The sequence below is a fragment of the Rhinopithecus roxellana genome, chromosome 5 (genome assembly GCF_007565055.1).
Source record: "Rhinopithecus roxellana isolate Shanxi Qingling chromosome 5, ASM756505v1, whole genome shotgun sequence".
In the NCBI taxonomy this organism is placed as follows: Eukaryota; Metazoa; Chordata; class Mammalia; order Primates; family Cercopithecidae; genus Rhinopithecus; species Rhinopithecus roxellana.
In genome coordinates, this window is record NC_044553.1 from 19112812 (window position 1) to 19133077 (window position 20266).

The following is a 20266-nucleotide window of genomic DNA, read 5'->3' on the forward strand; positions in this document are numbered from 1 at the left end:
GTTAAACTTAAACTCAGGGTGGCTGATCTTCCTCAGGTACCCTTCTTCTGAGCTGTCCTCATGTCATCACCTCTCAGCCTGTGTTGCAAAGTGCTGATTGAGACTGAAGAAAGAAAAAGTAAGACATGATTTGTCGAGTTTCAAAAAACGATTTTAGCTAAATTGAAGTTACCCATGGAACCCTTTTATTTCCATTTTTATTACTCATTTTTTTAAATGACATCTTTGTCCACATTCCTGCCTTTGTAAGACTATGCAAAAGTCCAAGTCTTTCTTTGAAATGGTCTCTGCTTGAGAAACTCCAAGTCTGATGAGACAGATACAAAACAAATATCTAATAGGCAAGTTTACAATAAAGACCACAATTCTGTTAATTAAAGAGTTAGGGAATGCTTTGATGCTAACGTGCCCCCGGCACACCTGCCTTGGGGAAGGCAGGAGTGCCCATGTCCAAGCACCCACGTGGGTTATCACTGGCACCACACTCTTTGGATCCCCCCATGTCCCAAGGTGCCCTGCCACCTCCTCCGCAGCTTGGTCACCTGCCATCCACCCTGCCTCCTTGAGGCTATGACGGCAGCTCGTGCTTCTGCTGCCAGGGTAAGACCTTTCCACCCCTGGAGTTGACATCCATATGCATTTTCATCTGCCCTGTGGTTTCCCACCTCCCCTGCATGGACAGTGTCCCTGCCTTGCCTGGCACTCTCCTCCCCAGCTGTCCCAGCTGTCACTCTGCAAATAGAACAACACTTAAAAATGCATTCTAAAACAAGGCCTCTTGCTGCTTTGGGCAGCTTCAAAGTGACAGCCTCTTTTCACTAAATTCACAAAGAGCCTACTCCCTCTCCTTCTGCCCATCAAAGGACATCGGGTCAGCCTCACCAGCATTTGCATTGGAAGCCCCACCACCTGGTATCATGCCAAAAAGTTACCCTTCCCCTTCCCAACCCATGCATTTGAGTGTACTGGAGGCCCTCCGTGGGAGGCTGATGTCACCTTTCATCCTAATTCAAAATTTGCAGTCTGGGTATTCCAAGAGGTAGTTCAGCTTGGAGGTCAAATTAGTGGTTCTTCCATCAAGCCCCAGAAGGTGCCCCCGCAAGTAAGTCCCTTGGCATCTGACCCTGGCTTCTGAGATTTCCCAGCATGGCTTCTCCACCTGGCTCAGCCCTAAGTGTCTGGCAATAGGAGTGTCTTCCTTATCTCCACTTTTGCATGGCAATTTAAGAATGACAGAGGATGTTAGAATCCTTTGGATCACTCCTCAACTTCTGATTCCTATGGTACAAACAGACCTTTCACTCAAACTCACTTTAGGGCCAGCAGGTGCTAACTAGCAGATGCCACCCAGGAGAATGAGCTCTTGTGATCGTCCCTCAGCTCCTGAAGCCTGAGGGCCATGTATACAAAAAAAGAACAATAGCATCTGCAATAGTGGCTCCCAATCACTGAGCTCACCTGTGCCTTAGAGACCTGATCCCTAATCCCCCTAAATGAGCTGCAAGGTATTGCTCTGCTTCCTTCACAGAGGGGCAAGCTGAAGTTCCAAGGGGCTTGGTGTCTCATCCAGGTTCCCCCCCTCCTCTGAGTTCACTACAGTTCATGGAGCCTCTCAGAATTACTCTGTCCAGTCATGGCCAGAGACTGCCGGATCGAGATTTTTCACTGGCGAATACACGTTAAACCTGCCTGTTGTTACCACTATGTTGTGTGCACTTCAGAATAAACCTGCATGCCACGGAGACTGGTTTAACGTCTCGGGGTGACTGCTCAGCTCTCCAGAAGCACTGGGCCTCCATGGGAGGCTGGAGCCAGCTTCCTACCTTATCTTATCCAGAAGGCATAATCCTAGGACTCCAGGGCCTGGCTGATGGACACGGGCAAGGCTGAAGGTGGTCCACACTCATTATGTTTCTAAAGTTAGTTCAAAAAGGCCTTGTTTCCACTCGGCACTGGGTGCTCTGGAAGTCAACCCAGTGTAACTTTGAATTGCTCTCACATTTGCTGAGAGCAATTCCTGAAGAATTTCACCCCACCTACCTTCAGCCCACGCTGGCTGGCTTTCTGCTGAAAACCACCTGGAACAGGAAATGCCTGGGCAGTTTGTATCCATAGCTAAGAACAGAGCTGGCAGAACTCCGAGTGGAAATAAAAGGAGCTGACTCGCTGCCAGGATTAGAAGTAGGTTGACTGTGGGTCAGGTCTTCCAGTGAAGCTAGGAAGGAGAGAGACCAAAAGAACCCCACTCGAGCTTCTGCTCAGCTCTGTGCCAGAAAGGGGCATGTGGACAGGGTCAGAGTTCGCATCTGCCTCCAGCCAGCTCTGAAAAGGAGCAGTGCGCTTCCCTCAGGAATGCCCCCACCTCACTCCCTGGAATGGCTCATGGTCTTCCCCACAGTGCCTGGAAGACCAGGATGGTGTGTAAGTGTCCACAGAGAGGAAGAAGAGCCGGAGACAGAAATGGACGTTCTGCATGTAGCCTCACACTCCAGCTCGTTGCAAAGGTTTTGTTCTGCCCTGGTGGCAAAGGAAAGTGTATCCACCCACGTGGTGCCCCATAGAAGTCTAACTGTTGAGCGCTTCTGAGCAAAACCCACAAAAGTGAGCATGGTTATGTTTTGGATAGTGGTTTAAAACTTCCAATCTCTGGTCCAGGCGAAATGAGCAAGGGAAAATCTCCTCCCCAGCAAACCAGAACTTCAGACATCACAGATAAAATCAAATCACTGGGGGAATCCCCGGTTCTTTGCTCTGTTAATTGCCCATAAAATCAACACATTTGTAATCATTTTAATTGCTCCATGGAGTCTTTTCTGGGTCCAAACATATCCTGATTTCAAGTGCACACTAATTAATCTCAAAATAGAGACAATGGGGGCTTGGAGATACTCACTGATGCCCAAGGTTTGAGGGGACAGGAACTTGTAGAGCCAAAAATGCATTTCATTTGAAAGGTTGTCTTTCAGGAAAAAAAAAAAAAAAAATGCATTATGCATAGGGCTGTGGAAAGGACTCCTGCCTGGAGCTGCAGCCTCAGAGGCCTTTGCAGACCCCACTCTGTGCAGCTAACGCAAGGCAGGAGAGCAACCAAGCTGCCACAGAAGGGGGCAAGAGGTGACCTGCATTGTCTCTCTGGAGTTGACATGGCCCCGTGAAGTCATTGTTCATGGGACTCCACAATGAACCTATTTATTCACTGTTAAGAGTGATCTTGACATCCCAACAGAATCTCTGAGCTGACATCTCTTTTGAAGGGATGTCAAATACTAACTTCTGATTTTAGCAGGAAGTTATGATTTTTCAGATGGACCACAGCAAACTGCAAATTTGGAATCTTGCTAAGTGACACCAAAGTGAAAAGGCTGGAAGTAACCCCCATGCCTCCTAGATCTGCTGACCTCCTGCTAATAACTCTGCCTGTGTTTTCTTCTCCCTGAGAGATACACAAATGTGTGGCTGCAAGCACGCTGTCCCGAGGAAAGGCATGCAGGCTCTGAGCTGGAAAGCTGCATTTGCCGTACGCCAGAACTTGCAGCTGCTGTGGCGATGGCCACAGGCAGTGCGTGGACATGCAAAGTGTATTCTTTCTGGGGCTCTGAGAGCTGACCCCAAACCCATGCCTGGCCTCAACCAAGTTGTGATTGTGCAGGAGTTCTCCAACTCATCAGCTGCAGACCAGGACCTCCAAAGCAAAGACAAGCATCTTCAGAATTCACTGGAGTGCCCCCACAGCTGTGTGTGGCTTGTGAGAGCCAGTTACAGGCATCTCTTCCCCACTCCTTGTTCACCGATGCCAGGTGGATAACAAAATCTGTCATGGTGAGGGTATTTACACTTTGGGTAGCAAATATACCATAACTCTAGGCTATTTTCCCCAGAGAGCCAGCTGTCACTAGCACTCGGTTGTCCAATATGTTCCTCCCCATCAGCAGTTGACCTTGCCTGGGTTCGGCCGTCAGCTGCAGCCTCTTTCACTTTCCTGTCCCATAATTCCTTGACCACACCCAGTGACTCCTCCGAGGCCTCCAGTAGCCCTCTTCCTGACACCTCTCCTACCCATTCCACTACAGACAGGAAAGACCCCACTCCGGTGATCAGAGGATGGCAGGCTCCAAGGCCCAACTGGCTCTGCCTCCACCTCATGCTGTAGTCGCTGCTGCTGCTGCCACCCACTGTCAGGCCTCCGATGGCAGAAGCGGGGCTTCCCTGGGCCAGCCTCCACCTCTGTGCAGTGTTTCTGAGGATGGTCTTATAACTGTCTCCAGGTGTGCCCTCCTGCCCTTTTTTGGGCCTTTTCACTCTTGACCTCCCAGATGTTTTACTTTTGGCATGGAAGTGGGGTAGTTTGCAGGTTGTAATTTAGAGTCACTTTAAAACATCTTTTAAAAAGGCCCCGAGAAATACATAAACAAGGCCAGTGGAGAAAGAGTTACCTCTAAAGTGTTAGAGCCGGGATAGGAGTGTTAGGAGTGTTAGAGCCAGGATAGGGGTGTCAGAGCCGGGATAGGAGTGTTAGAGCTGGGATAGGGGTGTGAGAGCCGGGATAGGGGTGTTAGAGCCGGGATAGGGGTGTTAGAGCCGGGATAGGGGTGTTAGAGCCGGGATAGGAGGGTTAGAGCCATGAGAGGAGGGTTAGAGCCAGGATAAGAGGGTTAGGGCCAAGATAGAGGTGTTAGTGCTGGGATATGGGCAGAGGCCCTGGATACTCAGCTTGGTGGTAAACATCTGGGGCCTATTTATAGGAAGCCATAATGGTAATTTTCTTTCCTCACCTGCTCTGCCCTCATTGTGATTAGCATTTTTAACCCAACCTCCAGAAAGCATGTGTGAAAGCCAAACCCAGCTCTCAGTTGCTGAGTACCAGCTTCAGGCACTGCTGGATCCAGGGGCTTAAAATGATGTCACAGGAAAAATGGTCTGTCTCCGCACTGGCACTCCTGCCTGTCCTCTTTGTGGACATCTTCCTGTGGGCTGGTAGATCCAGGCTCATGTCCAGTCTCTGGGAAACCCTGTGGGAAGAAAGCTGCCTTTTCCTAAGGTGAACAAAAGTCCCCCTGTTTGGGGTTGGGTGATGGGCCTGTGCCTGGAACTGTGGGGTCCAGCCCCACGTGACAGGAGGAAAAACATGTTTCCAGGAGAAATCTTGGGTACCATTGCTTAGAGGGAGAAACAGATGCCATGTGATGGGCACAGTGGGTATTCACAGAAGCCATGAACCAGGGATGAGCCTGGGGCCCCAGCCCAGGGCAGCCAATGGTGGAGTCTGTCACTGGTGGGGTGTGGATATGGGAGTCAGCCAGTCCGTGCCGGTGGCCCAGCAAGGAGGAGAGCAGCTGCCTGGCTTCCCTCTGGTCTTTGTGAGAGAAATGGGTTCTACGGAGCAGGTCCTGGTGTGACTGTGGTCAGCACACAGCTTCAAAGAAATCATTTGCTCATCTCTGACTCCTCTGTATAGGCCACCTCAGCATGCGTGGGTGTCCTTTATTCTCACAGCGAGCCCCCTTCCTCCTTCCCACCCTCTGAGGCCACTCTTCATCTCTCGCCTCCTTTTCCCAGCCGAACCTCCGAAAAATGGAAAAAACTTTGCCTTCCACTTGCTTCTCCATACGGGGCGCTGTGCCTTCCTCCCTCCATCAGCCTGCCCAGAACTGATCTTAGCAGTCCTGGCCTCTGAGGGTCAGGAATGACCATCCTGCTTCACACGCCACAGGCAGCCACACACTGCTGAGCCACACACTGCAGGCAGCGTTGTCTCCCTCCCTGTCTTACACACTCAGCTGAAAGTGGACTTGTCCCAGGAAGCCTTCCCCATCTGCCTCATCCCACAACATTCCTAGACCCCGGAGGCACCTTACCATAAAGCTTGTGAAATTGTGTTATGTTCATCTTTTCTCTCTCTCCCTTCCAAACTGTGAGCTCCCTGGGGGTAAGAGCTGTGTCTGTCTTTAGCCCCCGGTGAGGAGGCCCTCAAAATAGGGTGAGGGACTGGCAGGGAAGAGGGGTACATCTGCTGTTCCCGTAACTTATAGTTTCTGAGGTGTTTCTGCAAGCAGAAGTCCCCAGCCCCCGGGCTATGGACCAGCAGCAGTCCATGGTCTGTTAGGACCCAGGCTGCACAGCAGGAGGTGAGTGGCCTGCGAGCAAGCATGACCGCCTGAGCTGCGCCTCCTGTCAGATCAGAAGCGGGGCATTAGATTCTCAGAGGAGTGCAAGCCCTATTGTGAATGGCATGTGCAAGGAATCTAGGCTCTGCATGCCTTACGAGAATCTAATGGCTAATGATCTGAGGTGGAAAGTTTCATCCCAAAACCATCCCCCGCCACCCCATTTCCCCCAGCCCCCTGGTCTGTGGAAAAATTGTCTTCCACAAAACCAGTCCCTAGTCCCCAAATCAGTCCTGGGGACTGCTGTCTTCAAGGACTCTAGCCCCTTGGTTTTTTCTATCTGCTGCTTTCCACCAGCCCACACTGGGTCCTAAGACCAAATAGATACCATGCATGTAAGGTGACAAATAGACCCAATTTAACCACGCATATGCAAGAGACAATTTTCTAAACCTGCAGAGAGCTTGAAGGAACGATGAATGTCCATGCATCCTTTGCCTACATTTACTGATAATTAATCTAACCAAGTATATATGTGCATTATTAGCTCACTGGAAACACTGGAAATCCGTGAAATTAGTCATTTTTGTAAGGGTATATAGAATATGAAACCCTGTAACAGTTAGAGCCTGGAATTTGTCCTTTTTGAAAACAGGCCTTACCTTTGCCTATTTCAGCATTAGTCATAAAAATCTATACTGATGCTATAACCTAAAGAATTGGGAATTGAAAGTTGTCAGAGTGATAAGTGCAGTAGGGTTGGTCTCCTGGATTCAGGTCTCCACTCTACAACTGAATAACTTTGTGAGCTTGGGCAGGGTACTTCTCTGTGGCCCCATTGCCTCACCCATGAAGTGACGACAATACTTCAGAGGGTTGTTGAGAAGAGTACATGGGTCAGAGTATATGAAAGAGCCAACCTGGAGAATATGCTCCTTAAATGGCAGTTTGCAGATGGTGGCAGAAGAAGAGAAAAAGGAGAGGAAACTGTGGGCGTCCCAACATTCTCACCTCCTTTTCATAGCCAGGACATTTCAGTTGTGGGTCGGATTTCTTGAAGGGAAACAGATTTGGCTCCAAGTGGTAGGACTTTCTCTTTCCTAAGCTGTCCCTGGAGTCCTGTAATCCTCAGCCTCTCCTAGCCACCCTGGATACGAGACCCCACTGGAAGCCACTCTGCTGGAAAGTTCCTAGAAGCGAGGAACCAGTTTGTCTTGGCAGTCCCTCTAACACAAGAAGCCCTGAGCATGCGTCTCCTCTGTGTTTGCCGGGAGCGAGCACTGGGACCATAATGTCCTGGAGACGGGAGCTGCGGCCAGTGGCTACCCAGCGTCCCTCTGCTGCTTGTGGCCTGCCCCAGCCTGGGGCTGATGAACTCAGCGGTAACCAAAACTCCTTTTGGGTTTCAACTCTCATTTTCCAAAATCAGTATTAAATGTGGGCATTTTATTTCTGGCCTCAGTAAGCAGAGAATAGTCAATGTGGCAGAATCTGATTTCATTGATTATAGACTGAGTAGGGTCCCAGGGAGATATATGTAGATCAATTTGGGGTGTCCGTGGGGCTCCAGCTGCGTGTGTAGGGAGTGTGGGCCTCGGACCGAGGGTGCCCTGGAGTTCCCATTTTTGGAAATGACACAGATTTCCTATCACCTCTTGTCATCTGCCATCTTCTCCTAAAATGCCAGAATAGGTTTTAGTTTGTTGGGATTTTTTTTTTCCTAAATAACAACAGCAACAACAAAATAGAATGGCACTGCAGAGTGCTGTCCTCATGAGAACTACATGGTCTTCACCCCTAGGTGGGAAGACACAAGAAAAGTCCTGGTGAGTGCCTCGGAAAAGAGTAAATACATGGCTTGTGTGGAAAACCAAGTTTCTGCTTACGGCCAGTCAGCAGCATGTTGATTGTCAGCCTCTCCTGACACAGGCTGTCCCTGGTAGAGATGTGGGCCAGCAAACGTGAGAACCTGAAATCCCCAGAGCTAGGGTATGAGAGTGCCCCTCCCCTGCCACGCTCAGCCCCCAGCCACTGCTCATCCACAGCTGCCGAGTGTGACCACCACATCTGTGGGCGGCTAGGATTCCCAAACATTCATGCTTAATAGAGTAATGGTTGTTGATTGAAGGGACATCCAGTTCAGTAATATGGGGATATCAGATCCTTAAGAGGTGCTGGAGATGGGCTGCTCTCCTTCCAGAGCCCCAGGTAGGTAATAGGAAAGGGAACTCATTTGTTTTACTACAACAGCAAAACCTGGTTTGTAGCCTAGGACACATTAAAATGGAATGAATTCATCGGGCAGAAAACCATCTGCTGGGTAAGTTTCGTGAAATTAGATCAGGCCGTGGTCATCTCCATTCCCTGCCCCTCCACCCCTAACCCCAGTTATCTGAGTTGGTTTCGAGACAGGAGCCCAGGCTGGAAGGTGCCCATCAATCCCACAGCTCTCCCTGGGGGTCCTGGGGGTCTGCAGCTCTGTGCTCCCTGCAATCCAGGCTTTTGTTCTCAGTACACAGAGCACTCCCCTTCTTTTGCTTCAGGCCTCCCTCCGTCCCCCTGTGGAAGGGGAGACATCTACCCCACTCAGGGGCCGCAGATTCCTTTTAAAGACAGGCTGGGTCCCCCCACCCCCAGCACCTTGATTCTTTGGTCTTCAATTTGCTTTCTAGCTCTCAAAGACTCCGGTAAGGGATCCATCAACAGTGACTGGAAGATAGAGCTCCCCGGAGAGTTCCAGATTGCAGGCACAACTGTTCGCTATGTGAGAAGGGGGCTGTGGGAGAAGATTTCTGCCAAGGGACCAACCAAACTACCGCTGCACTTGATGGTAACTTGCTGGGCTTCCACATTTGTCTTAGGGGGCATGGCTCTGACAGGTCTACCAGCTTACTTTCCAGCTTACTTCTTCCTAGTACCTTGGGGGCAGGAAATGCATCTGGCTTCCAGGGGTTTATGAGGTCCCCTGCTGCTCAGTCCTCTCCCTTCTCTGGGTCTTTTCTTTTCCAGTCTCTTGCACCGCCTGCTTCAGAATTCTGTCATTGCTTCCCCTGGCTGTTCCCTGGCAGAGCTATCTTTTTCAAAAGGAGCTGCCTCAAAGAAGGAAGTGCTTAGCCACGTGGATGGCAGCCAGGGAGACTTGACCTCATTAAGCAAATAGCCCCACTCAAAGTCTGTTTTCACACCAGGTGGTGGGATGCGTAGATCTGCCCTCACAGAGTGTATATCATTACCTTTTGCAAATGAACTTGGACTCCAGGTCCGAACTAGCATCCCTTAGATTTCACAGACCCAGCTTGCAACAGGCATTTGGGAATCCAGAAGGGGGATCAGATGATGCGGGTATCCTACTCCCCAGATGATCTCCAGAAACCTGTGTGCTATTGGGCCAGGCCAGGGTGCCATTGTCTCACCTGTTGTCTCAGGGAGGCCTCCATGCAAGCCACTGAAACATCAGTGATGCATCCTTTTAAACATGTCAGAGATCTCCAGGGAATGGAACGCCCTGCCTCCTTCTCAAGATCCAGGAGTTCTCATGGCTAACTTCTGATAGCTCATCATTATTGATTCTGTGTCTCCTTCCAAAAAAACAGGATTTGTGGCAGCTTGTGCCCTGTAATCAAAGCACACTTTGTCCTCAGTGCCTGCCAGAGTCTCTCCGTGGAAGTTCTTCTTCCCCATTAATTTGTGATCTCTGGCAGCCTGTAAGTGTTCCAGATTAATTGACACCCAAAAGATTTTCTAGCCGTTACCCAGGGAATCTCCCAAGGAGGCTTGCTCTGCCAGGGAGCACTGGCACCCAGGGTGGGCATTACCCCATAGTGGTGTTAACCCCGTTACAATTTCTGGGTAGACAAAGGCAAGGCAGTTTTCATGTGCAGTCTCAACCGTGTAGAAATCGGCCAGTGCATCACTCAGCCTGCTAAATCCACTGCAAATACGTTCCTGCAAGTAGGTTTCTGGGACCTAATAATGTGTACCTAAGTCATTTCTCTGGGATAAGATTGTTTCCTAGTCACAGTCGGAACAAATCCTCCTATTCTGAGTTAAAAGCAGTTATTCAGAGGGACTAAGAGAGGAGGCAAAACATAAAACCTGTACTGAAACCTCACCTGTTAGCATGAGAATTTGCTTTCTCTAGCAAACACCAATGTGAGTGTATTTCCCTTTTCACCAAAAGCCTTTGTAAACTGAGCAAGTTGTTAGCCCGTTAAAGCAAGGTATGCAGCCTGGATTCATTCAGACCAGGATGAACAAAACTCGGAGAAAGCGACTACTACCGTAACTGAAGTTTCAGCCCTCGCTTAATATTGACGGCTTTTCTTTCAAAATGTGATTGTCACTTGAAGATTTTAAAACTGAAAATGAGAAGTGCCCCTTTGCCTCTATATAGAAAGCCATTGTCCCCAAACTGGGGTGTACACATTGTTTGCAGAATCTGTAGCACCCAGAGAATCATGGGGACCTGCATTTGAAACCAGTTATACACACACACACACACACACACACACACACACACACACACAATACGTGGCTACAAAATGGCATGAAATTTGTTTCATATGAATTCTCAATTCACCAGTCTTATTCTCGTACTGAGCTGATAAAGATCTCTTTCTAAGACTAGTTTGGTTTTTGGTGGGCTTGTTTTCCTAACTGGAGGTATTTTTCCAAATGTGTTACGGCAGGTCTCTCTGGTGAAGCCGTGGATGTTGATGCAGTTAGGTTTGCTCTTAGCACTGCAGCCCAACCCCACAACTCAGCCTTGGAGACTGAGAGATGGCTGGAGGGAAATGGCTCCCATTGTCCGGTACACTTTGACCTGGTCCGCCCCAAGTCAAGTCAGGTGGACCATGCACACCCTCCCCTTAGTGCCTGCTGGCCCATTCTCTTGGACATCTCAGGCTGGAAGTGAACCTGCTAGTTACTTAGACCCAGGGGCACTCAGTGCTTCCCAGCTTAGCTTGAAGACTCATTATCCACAGACAAGCCATGTTAAGCTCCTACAAGAGGGCTTGTTTGGCACCATTGTGTCTAGATAAATAAAACTGATCATGCACCTGCTGGCTTTACAAGACTTATCACATGCCGTTCTAAACCCATCTGTTCTGTATATTCTTGCTGACTAGGATTTCAGATCCAAGGTCTCCAAGCTGTATGGTAGTTTCCCACAAAACATGATAGATCCCTCCCTCTACCTCCACCGCACTCCTGGCTTGAAGCCTTGAGCCTGGCTCCTGCCACCCTTGGGTACAGTCATCATCCTGGCTCCCATGGCAGCGGAGGCCTCTTGCATCCTTGAACTCTCAAACTGATGCCCCCCAAAGTCCTCTGGCAGTGAGCTGCATTTTGCCCTTGAGCTTGCCTTACCCCTGACTCTCTGGACCAACTGACATGGCAGTGATTGATGATGGGGAGTGAAGGATGATGTTCATTTCCAAAGAAGTAGAGTCGCCGCACTTGCTCTGATGCCTTTCTAGGTAAAAGTGTATCCATGTCTTTCCTGTGTGCAAGGGCAGCTTTGTGGGTGAACATGCAGGACTGTTCTCTGCGTGGAGCAGCTCTCCATGAAAAGCACAGGGAAGAGGTTTCAGAGTCGCTTATCCTAAAGCTCCTAGTCTAAGCTGGTCTCTCTCTTGGGTAGGAAATAATAGAACTTCCTGATGATGGTTTGCATTTGCCCTGCTCCCAAGTTGAGTCCCTGAGGAATCCAGGGCTGAGATAAAGGAGCACCCTCAGTCAAACCTGTTTTCAGCCCCAGAAAAGAGCTGGTTACCCCTCATAGAGAAACAGCCACGGTGTGCCTGTGTGTGCAGATTTGGCAATCCTGTGGGCCTTCATTCCTTTTCAAAATGGCCTTTTGTTTTGCGGCTGATCCAGGTGTTGTTATTTCACGACCAAGATTATGGAATTCATTATGAATACACTGTTCCTGTAAACCACACTGCGGAAAATCAAAGTGAACCAGAAAAACCGCAGGACTCTTTGTTCATCTGGACCCATAGCGGCTGGGAAGGGTGCAGTGTGCAGTGTGGAGGAGGTGAGTGGCCGTGGGCCGTGGCCTACTGGGTGTGGGGTTTTGCTGAAGGAAGGAGGAAGGCATCTGTGGCCAGCACACAGAGTGTGGGAAATCTGTAACCTGTAGTTCCCTGGGAATTTAATCATACCCCACCGAAAGTCTCTCTGCAGAATACTTGGGCAGAGTCTTCCCAACTCCCACACTAGGATCATGCCCATACCGCTGCTTTGCCCGGGGCTTAGGGCCCCCCAGCTCTGACCTGTGGGTGAAGTGGGGTTTGGCTGATGTATGACTACGTCTTGGGTGTGACAGGTGGACCCTGGGAATAAACAGAATAGACCTTCAACTGTTGCCGCTTGCTGGAGGGGCACCAAAGCATGCCTCTGCCCACTCCCAAATTCCCTTCCCTCTTGGCCACAGTCACCTCACTCCAGGACCCAATGGAACGAAAAAGTCCTGCAAGTCGGGTGAAGCATTCCTAGCATGAGTCCTGACTGCACAACTTCCTGCTTGACCTCAGCAAATGACTTCCTCTCTCTACCGCGAGTTCCCTCACCTCTAAAATAGGATAGTTGTCTCTCATGCCCACTGCAGGGTCCACAGGGTGGAGCCAAAGAACCTGTCGTACAGCAAGAATCAATATGACCAAAAGGCATTGTGTTTATTGTTATGTCATTGAGAGGGAGCAGTAGGAAGTCATTCTGAACTCTGAGTCAGCAGTTTCTTAGTACAATGCTGTCTGTCACCCTAGCAGGGAACATCGCAGGGTCATGGGAGATGGAACACAGGGTGGGTGGATTTTAGTGAGCACAGAGTTGGGACAGAAGATTGACCTGGACTCTGGTAGGCCAGCCCAGAGAGTTGGATGATGGAGTGGAAGTCTGGGCATAGCCCCCGCCATCCCTAGTCCTGAGCATCTATTAACTGCTTGGATAAGTTTTATTGGATGTCCAATATGTAAAGCATTGCTTACTATTTAAGGGACTCATCCCATTTTTCATGGGTAGGAGTTATAGACACACAGGAATTTCTTCCTGGGCATCTTGGCCAACCACCCTCACTGTCTGTGCTTAGCCTCTTCCTGCAGCAGCCCTGCGGCAGTTGGCATAGCCTCTGGATACCACCATCAGCCCTGCATCCTCCACTCTGCACCTCTCCCCGGGGTGCCTTCTCCCCCTCAGCCCTTAGCTGCCCCTTGTGCCGATGGCCTTTCAACCTCCAAATCCAGCCAACACATCTACCTCGGATTCCAGCCAGATTTTCCTCTTGGGCAACTTGTTGCAAACTAAGCGTAGCCCACATGGAACAGTAAACAGGCTCTCCTGGGGTCAGGGGCAGGCTGTTCTGTTGCTGTTGGCGTGATGGCAATCCTTTTATGACACTGATGACTTCCAGCTTCCTAACACAGTGGTCAGACCTGCCCCCAAAGCCGAAAGCAGTTTTGTGCTTTCTGTACTCACAAAAGGCTGCCATGTGGGGCAGCAGGAACTGGCGGTGGAGTTCAGGTCTCCATGATTTCGAGTCATCCCTACATGACAAATTGCCTAGGACACAGACCAGCAGGGAGCCCAGGATGCAAATAGTTGTGCTTGACTCCCTATTAATCTTTTATTGTCACTCTTCCCAAATAATAATAATAATGACAGCAGTAGAGCTAACATGAAGTGTTAGCTGCCTGCCAGGTTCCGTGCTATGGGCACCATATACATTCGTTTATTTTAATCATCACTGAGGCACCCTCAGGCACAGGGAAATTAAGCAAACCAGCCTGCTTGAGGAAACCGAGATGCAGAAACATGGTGGCCAACTGTCGACTGCTATGGTCACTGTGATGCTATTTGTGATAGAGCCAAGACTTGAACCCAGACAGCCTGGCTCCGAGGGCCACCCTCGTAACTCTCAGTCACTCAGCCTGCCTGACAAAGGCCTGCCTGCCATGCAGTGTTTAGGGTGCTCTGGGAACACCCAAAAGAAGGGCTACATCCAACTGGGATAATGGATTAGCAAAGCTTCTCAAGAGCAGGTGGGGGCTCAGCCATAAGTACCAGCTGGCTGGCTAGACAAATTCAGAATGGCTCTGGAATGCCTGTCTAGAGGATGCAGGTCTGCATGTCTTCCAGACCAGAATCCTTGTCCCCCACTTCTCCCCAGCAAGCAGGAGTTCTGTAATAGGTAGCCAGACTCTCTACTGAGGGCTGATGTGCAGGTATTTAATTGAGATCGGATCTCCATAGACTTTAAACATCAAACCAGAAGATAAAAAGATGAGCAATCTTTGGAAATTAAAGGCCCAAATCAACGAACCCCAAGCTGTCCAAGGACACCACTCATCTGAGGTGTTGCTGCTTTCTCATCCTATTCTAGAATCTTCCAGGGCCCCACTCTGCCTTCTGTGTCTTGCACCCTCCTCCCTGCAATTACAGTTCTTCTCTACAAACCCACACAACATTTACAACAGTCACTCTAAATGACAAAGTGACCATCAGCAGCACCCAAACATTCCTTCATGGGCATGCAAGCCCAGCCTTTCCAGGTGGGTGCAGCCACAGTCTCTCAACTCCCTGTGGTTTGGTTTCCAGGGGAGCGCAGAACCATCGTCTCGTGCACACGAATTGTCAACAAGACCACAACTCTGGTGAACGACAGTGACTGCCCTCAAGCAAGCCGCCCAGAGCCCCAGGTCCGAAGGTGCAACTTGCATCCCTGCCAGTCGCGGTAAGGAGCTGGGTTCTGTTCTGTAGCTTGGGCCCACCAGAATCTGGGGCAGCAGCACCATCAATGGTGGGGAGCGATAGGCAGTTAATGCCACAGTACTGCTCTATGCTATGTTCCGTTATTGTTGATGAGTGACTTCTGCTGGCTCAAATTACCAAATTTCTAGCTACTGAGCCAGAACTCTGATGGAAATACAGTCTTCATTGGAAGGCATTCTGTAGGAGACCATTAGTAACATCTCATGGCAAAGGAAAAAAAAAAAAAGCCATCACCACACACTTTTAACCAGTACCCATTGGCTTCCCCAAATTACTTTGTCTTGGTGGAGAAGGAAACAAATATTGGCGTCTGAGTGTCCAGGAGAAAGGGTGCACACAGGCTAATGTTGTGGGTGACCTGTTTCAGTAGCTGAAATTCATGTCAATGAGTGTAGATCTTGGTGTTTGTTCTTTGGGATCAATCAGAACTCCTGTCCCAGCCCCAGCTTTCATGGCCGTGTTACCCATGTGAACTCTCTTGGGTTGTCAGGAGATGAATTGTGTGGAATGTGTTTATCAGCTAAGCCTCCTCTTTTCGAGTCATTTTAGCGTGACTTTGGCAATTCCATTACATTGTGTCATGTCACCCTTTGACCTTCCGTTCTGTTCTGAATTGAGGTGAATGGTTTTTGCTTTGCGGTTCTGTGTATCATTTAAGGCATGTTTAGTATTTCCATTTTTTAGGTTTCTTTACCATTAAGGGTGTTTAGTATTTCCATTTTTTAGGTTTCTTAACTCAATTTGTGCCGCTCGCTAGTACAAGAGTTTCACAACATATTTGGCTTCTGCACAAATCCCCTTTGTTTTGTCAAACTCTTAAAATGTGTTTGAGTGAGAAAGAGAGGAGACGGGAAGGAAAAAAAGAAGGTGAGGCTTGCTGCGATGATTTTCTGTGCTCCTTGCCAAATTAAGAATGAAATTCCACCCTTAAGGCTGAAGGCCTGGAGGAAGAGCTCACTGCAGGAAATCTGCTTGAGCACCCTCGGTATGAGCAGCCGTACCACAAACCTATTGATCAGTCCTTCAACAAGTCACATTCATGGGCCACAGAAAGAAGGACTTGCCACTGTAAAGACTCAGCAGTCTAACAGGCTACAGCCTCTTCTCTGGAAACTAAAGATGGCCTGGCCCTGGTGAAGTGATTGGAAAATAGGGTGAGAGACGATGGAGGAGGAGAAGTCAGCATGAGTTCAATGGCATGATTGAGCAAAAAGGTCTTAGGGCTCCATTCGAGAAGCGTATTTTAAAATCAGTTCTGTTTTCAAACTATTTTATACCCAAGTCTTTTTAAAATTATGCACAGAAACCAATAAAATGAAACAGATGAAATGAAAGCTGCTGCCACTGAATTGAGACACACACATGATGTGGCAGAGTGGGCCAGTCTGCTCTGCCTTTTCTACCTCTCACAGTAGGTCCTGGCTCCTCTGTGGGACTCCAGGGATAAGGTTTAAAAATCAAGGGTTCCGCTTCCTGTAGTGATAGAGTAGCTTATATTAGACCAACCCTCCTGCAGATTACAATTATGAACTCTGGAGACAGTATAAAAAGCAATTGTTTAAAAGCTAGAAAGCAGCCTAGGCGAGGGGGCTCACGCCTGTAATCCCAGCACTTTGGGAGACCAAGGCGGGCAGATCACTTGAGGTCAGGAGTTCGAGATCAGCCTGGCCAACATGGTGAAACCCTGTCTCTACTAAAAATATAAAAATTAGCCGGGTGTGGTGGCAGATGCCTGTAATCTCAGCTACTCAGGAGGCTGAGGCAGGAGAATTGCTTGTACCTGGGAGGCGGAAGTTGCAGTGAGCTGAGATCGTGCCACTGCACTCCAGCCTGGGCAACAGAGCGAGACTCCATCTCAAAAATTAATTAATTAATTAAAGCTAGAAAGCAGTTAGAAACTGAAGAGAAATAAAGAAATGGAGGAATAGAATGGCATGGAATTGAATTACCCATGTTGACAGCTCTTCAACCAAATGAAGGCCCTAGTTCCATTGAGACTAACTAAAACTCTGATAGATACCTGCCATCTTTTACTGGTTAAGCCATCAAAGGAGAATATTCAGGGAAACCCATAGCAACTAGAAATTGAGAAGGAAAAACTCCAGAAAAGAGGGAGCCACAGAAGGGGACTCCCAAATTCTGCATATATCTCAAGAATCTCTGGGAATTCTTAGAGACTAAGGCCAAATCTAAGAATAATACAGCCCCGCCGGACCCCACATAGCACAGCTAAGGCTAGAAGACCTGAACTGAGACTGTAGCTGCTGCCCACCACAAGAGAGACAATGCCTGGAGTTTTATTCCAGCAAATTAGCTGCCTGCTAAAACAAAAATTCAATATTCTTCTAAAATGATACTCTATAACTGCATTGTTCAATATGGTAGTCACTAGCCACTCCAAATTGAAATCTGCTATAAATATAAAATATACACGAGGTTTCAAATATTTAGTATGAGCAGAGATTATAAGTCTTAATAACTTAATTTTATAAAATAATTTAAGATTATAAAATATCTTAATTTTCAATGTGATTACTTTGATTATAATCATCCCAAATGATTATATTTTGGATACATCGGGATAAACAAAATTACTAAAATTAAAATCGAGATTTTTTTTACTATTTTATTGTGGCTTCTAAAAAATCCAAATTAACAGGCTGGACATGGTGGCTCACGCCTGTAATCCCAACACTCTGGGAGGCCAAGGCAGGTAGATCACCTGAGGTCAGGAGTTCGAGACCAGCCCGGCCAACATGATGAAACCCCATCTCTACTAAAAATACAAAAATTAGCCAGACATGGTGGCACACACCTATAGTCCCAGCTACTCAGGAGGCTGAGGCAGGAGAATTGCTTAAACCTGGGATATGGAGGTTGCAGTGAGCTGAGATCACGCCTCTGCACTTCAGCCTAGGTGACAGAGCCAGACTCCATTTCAAAAAAAAAAAAAAAATCCAAATTATATATCCAGTTGTCATCTTATTTCTGTTGAACAGTACTTCTGTTCATTAGTGTATCATTCACAGTGTTCTGGGTACAATCCAAAATTACTAGTCATACAGGGAAACAGATCCATACTCAAAAGAGAAGGCCATTAATGGAGACTGACTGCAAGATGACGCATATGTTGTAATTAGAAGAAAAGAATGTTAAAGCAGCTATTGTAACTATGCTCAAAAATGTAAGGAAAGCTATGCTCATGGTCACAGAACATTTAGGGAATCTCAAGAAAAAAAGAGATACTCTACAAAACACAATTTTACGACTAAGAAATACAATATCTGAAATTTTAAAAATTCACTCCATGGATCTAACAATAGAGTAAGATGATGAAAGATTAGTGAAGTTGAAGATAGAAGTTTAGACATTATTCAGTCTAGAAAACGGGAAGGAAAAAATTGTTGACAATGAGCAAGACTCAGTTACCTGTGGGGCAGTATCAAGCGTTTTATCATAAGGGTAATTGGAATCACACAAGGAGAGAAGAGAGAAGATGGAGCAGAAAAATAATAGTTTAAGGAACAGTGATCAAAAATTTCCCAGGTTTAGTGAAAGACAGATAAGAAGTAATCAGATCACATCTTCATGTTTCAACTAGATTCCAGATTAATTCAAGGTGCCATAACAAAGCCCTCTGGTCATTACAACAAGTGGGCCAGTATAGCAAGTTCATGATTTTGCGTCCCATGTGTCTTCTAAGAGAGAACCTTGCTGCACTGCAAAACTGAAAACAGAAAATCATGTAGGAAAACACCTATACAACAAAGTGACATAAACAAACATGAGTGTAAACTCTATAAATGAGTGTCACAGAGTTGTGCTAAGCCTATGATAGATAACATCAAGTGTGTGTATTGCTGCAGAAAGTTCAGAGTCATTCTGGCTTGATGGACCACAGTCCTGCGGTCTTGCCATGTTTTAGCCAAGTTCAGGCCAAACACACTTCAGACTAAAAGCAATTTCAGAAGCACGTTCTTAGTATCTCCATAGAACAGGGGTCAGCAAACTTCATCTGTATAGGTCTAGAGAATAAATATTTTTGCCTTCACAGGCCACATGTGGTCTCTGGCACATTTTTTTCTGTATTTTGAGTCATAATCCTTTAAAACATGTAAAATTTGTTCTTTACTCTTGGGTTGTACAAAAATAACTCCGCAGGCCAGACTTAGCCCACACATAAGAGTTTGCTGGCCTCTGTTTCAGATTATTGCTTACTCTCATTTTGCCCACTGAGATATTGGGACCACACCCTCAGCATGAGTCAGAGCTCTGCAGGTATAAGCTCAGGGAATGTATTTTCTTATTATACAAAGGAGAACATGTTAGAATACTGAATTTCTTTTTGTTGTGTAACTTGATAAATATTCGATTTCTGCCTCCCCACCCCTTCTCTTTTCCCACCTCCTTCCACTCCCTTCCTGACTGTAAAATCATGTGAATCAGACTTAAAGAATGAGTGGAATTACTTAGAGCCGAAAAGAAAATGAAATTGAAAAACAAGAGAAAATAGCACCTAAAATCTGCCTTAGAGAGCCTAGACAGGAAGTGCCTGGATGCCTGCCCTAGGCTGGTTTTGTTTGCTAAATTTGTTGATTTGTTTATTCTGAACCATCTGACCTTGTACTTTTTCTTAAAAGTGCCATGACTCATCAAAGAGGATTTATTGTTTGGCTAAAGAAATGTATAATCTGATAATAGATTTTAAAGCTCTTGCAAGTCCTAACAAGATAGATGTATGCATACATACATACACATACATATATACATACACACACGTAAATATGTCTACATGCACAATATATATCTATATATACGTATTATGTACAGTAGTCCCCGCTTATTTGCAGTTTTGCTTTCTGTGGTTTCAGTTACCCAGGGTCCACCATTGCCCAAACATATTAAAAGGAAAATTTCTGAAATAATTCATCAGTTTTAAGTTGCTTGCTGTTCTGAGTAATGTAATGAAATCTCACACCATACCGCTGTGTCCTGCCCAGGACGTGAATCATCCCCTTGTCCCGGGCATCTACAGTGTCTCTGCTCCCTGCCTGTTTGTCACTCAGTAGCCATCTCAGTTAGCAGATCGACTGTTGGGTGTCATAGTTCTTGTGTTTTACTTCATAATAGTCTCAAAGAACAAGAGTGGTGATGATAGCAACGCAGATGTGCTAAAGAGAAGCTATAAAATGCATCCTATAAATGGAAAGGTAAAAGTCTTCAACTTAATAAGGAAAGAAAAAAAGTGTATGTTGAGGTTGCTCAGATCTACAGTAAATGAATCTTCTACCTATGAAATTGTGAAGAAAAAGAAGAAAGAAATCTGTGCATAGTATATACAGGGTTCAGTACTAGCCTTAGTTTCTAGCATCCACTGGGGATCTTAAAAC

General features: G+C 47.2%; 1 protein-coding gene across 2 annotated transcripts in view; it reads left to right on the forward strand.

Moving 5' to 3' along the window:
• Positions 1-20266, forward strand: part of ADAMTS17 (ADAM metallopeptidase with thrombospondin type 1 motif 17) — a 365163-nt gene that overhangs the window by 269472 nt on the left and 75425 nt on the right. For both annotated transcript variants that reach the window (XM_030931256.1, XM_030931257.1), the window contains 3 exons: positions 8777-8934; positions 11985-12144; positions 14703-14838. In XM_030931256.1, the coding sequence (XP_030787116.1) occupies positions 8777-8934; positions 11985-12144; positions 14703-14838 (454 nt within the window). The remainder of the gene's footprint in view (positions 1-8776; positions 8935-11984; positions 12145-14702; positions 14839-20266) is intronic.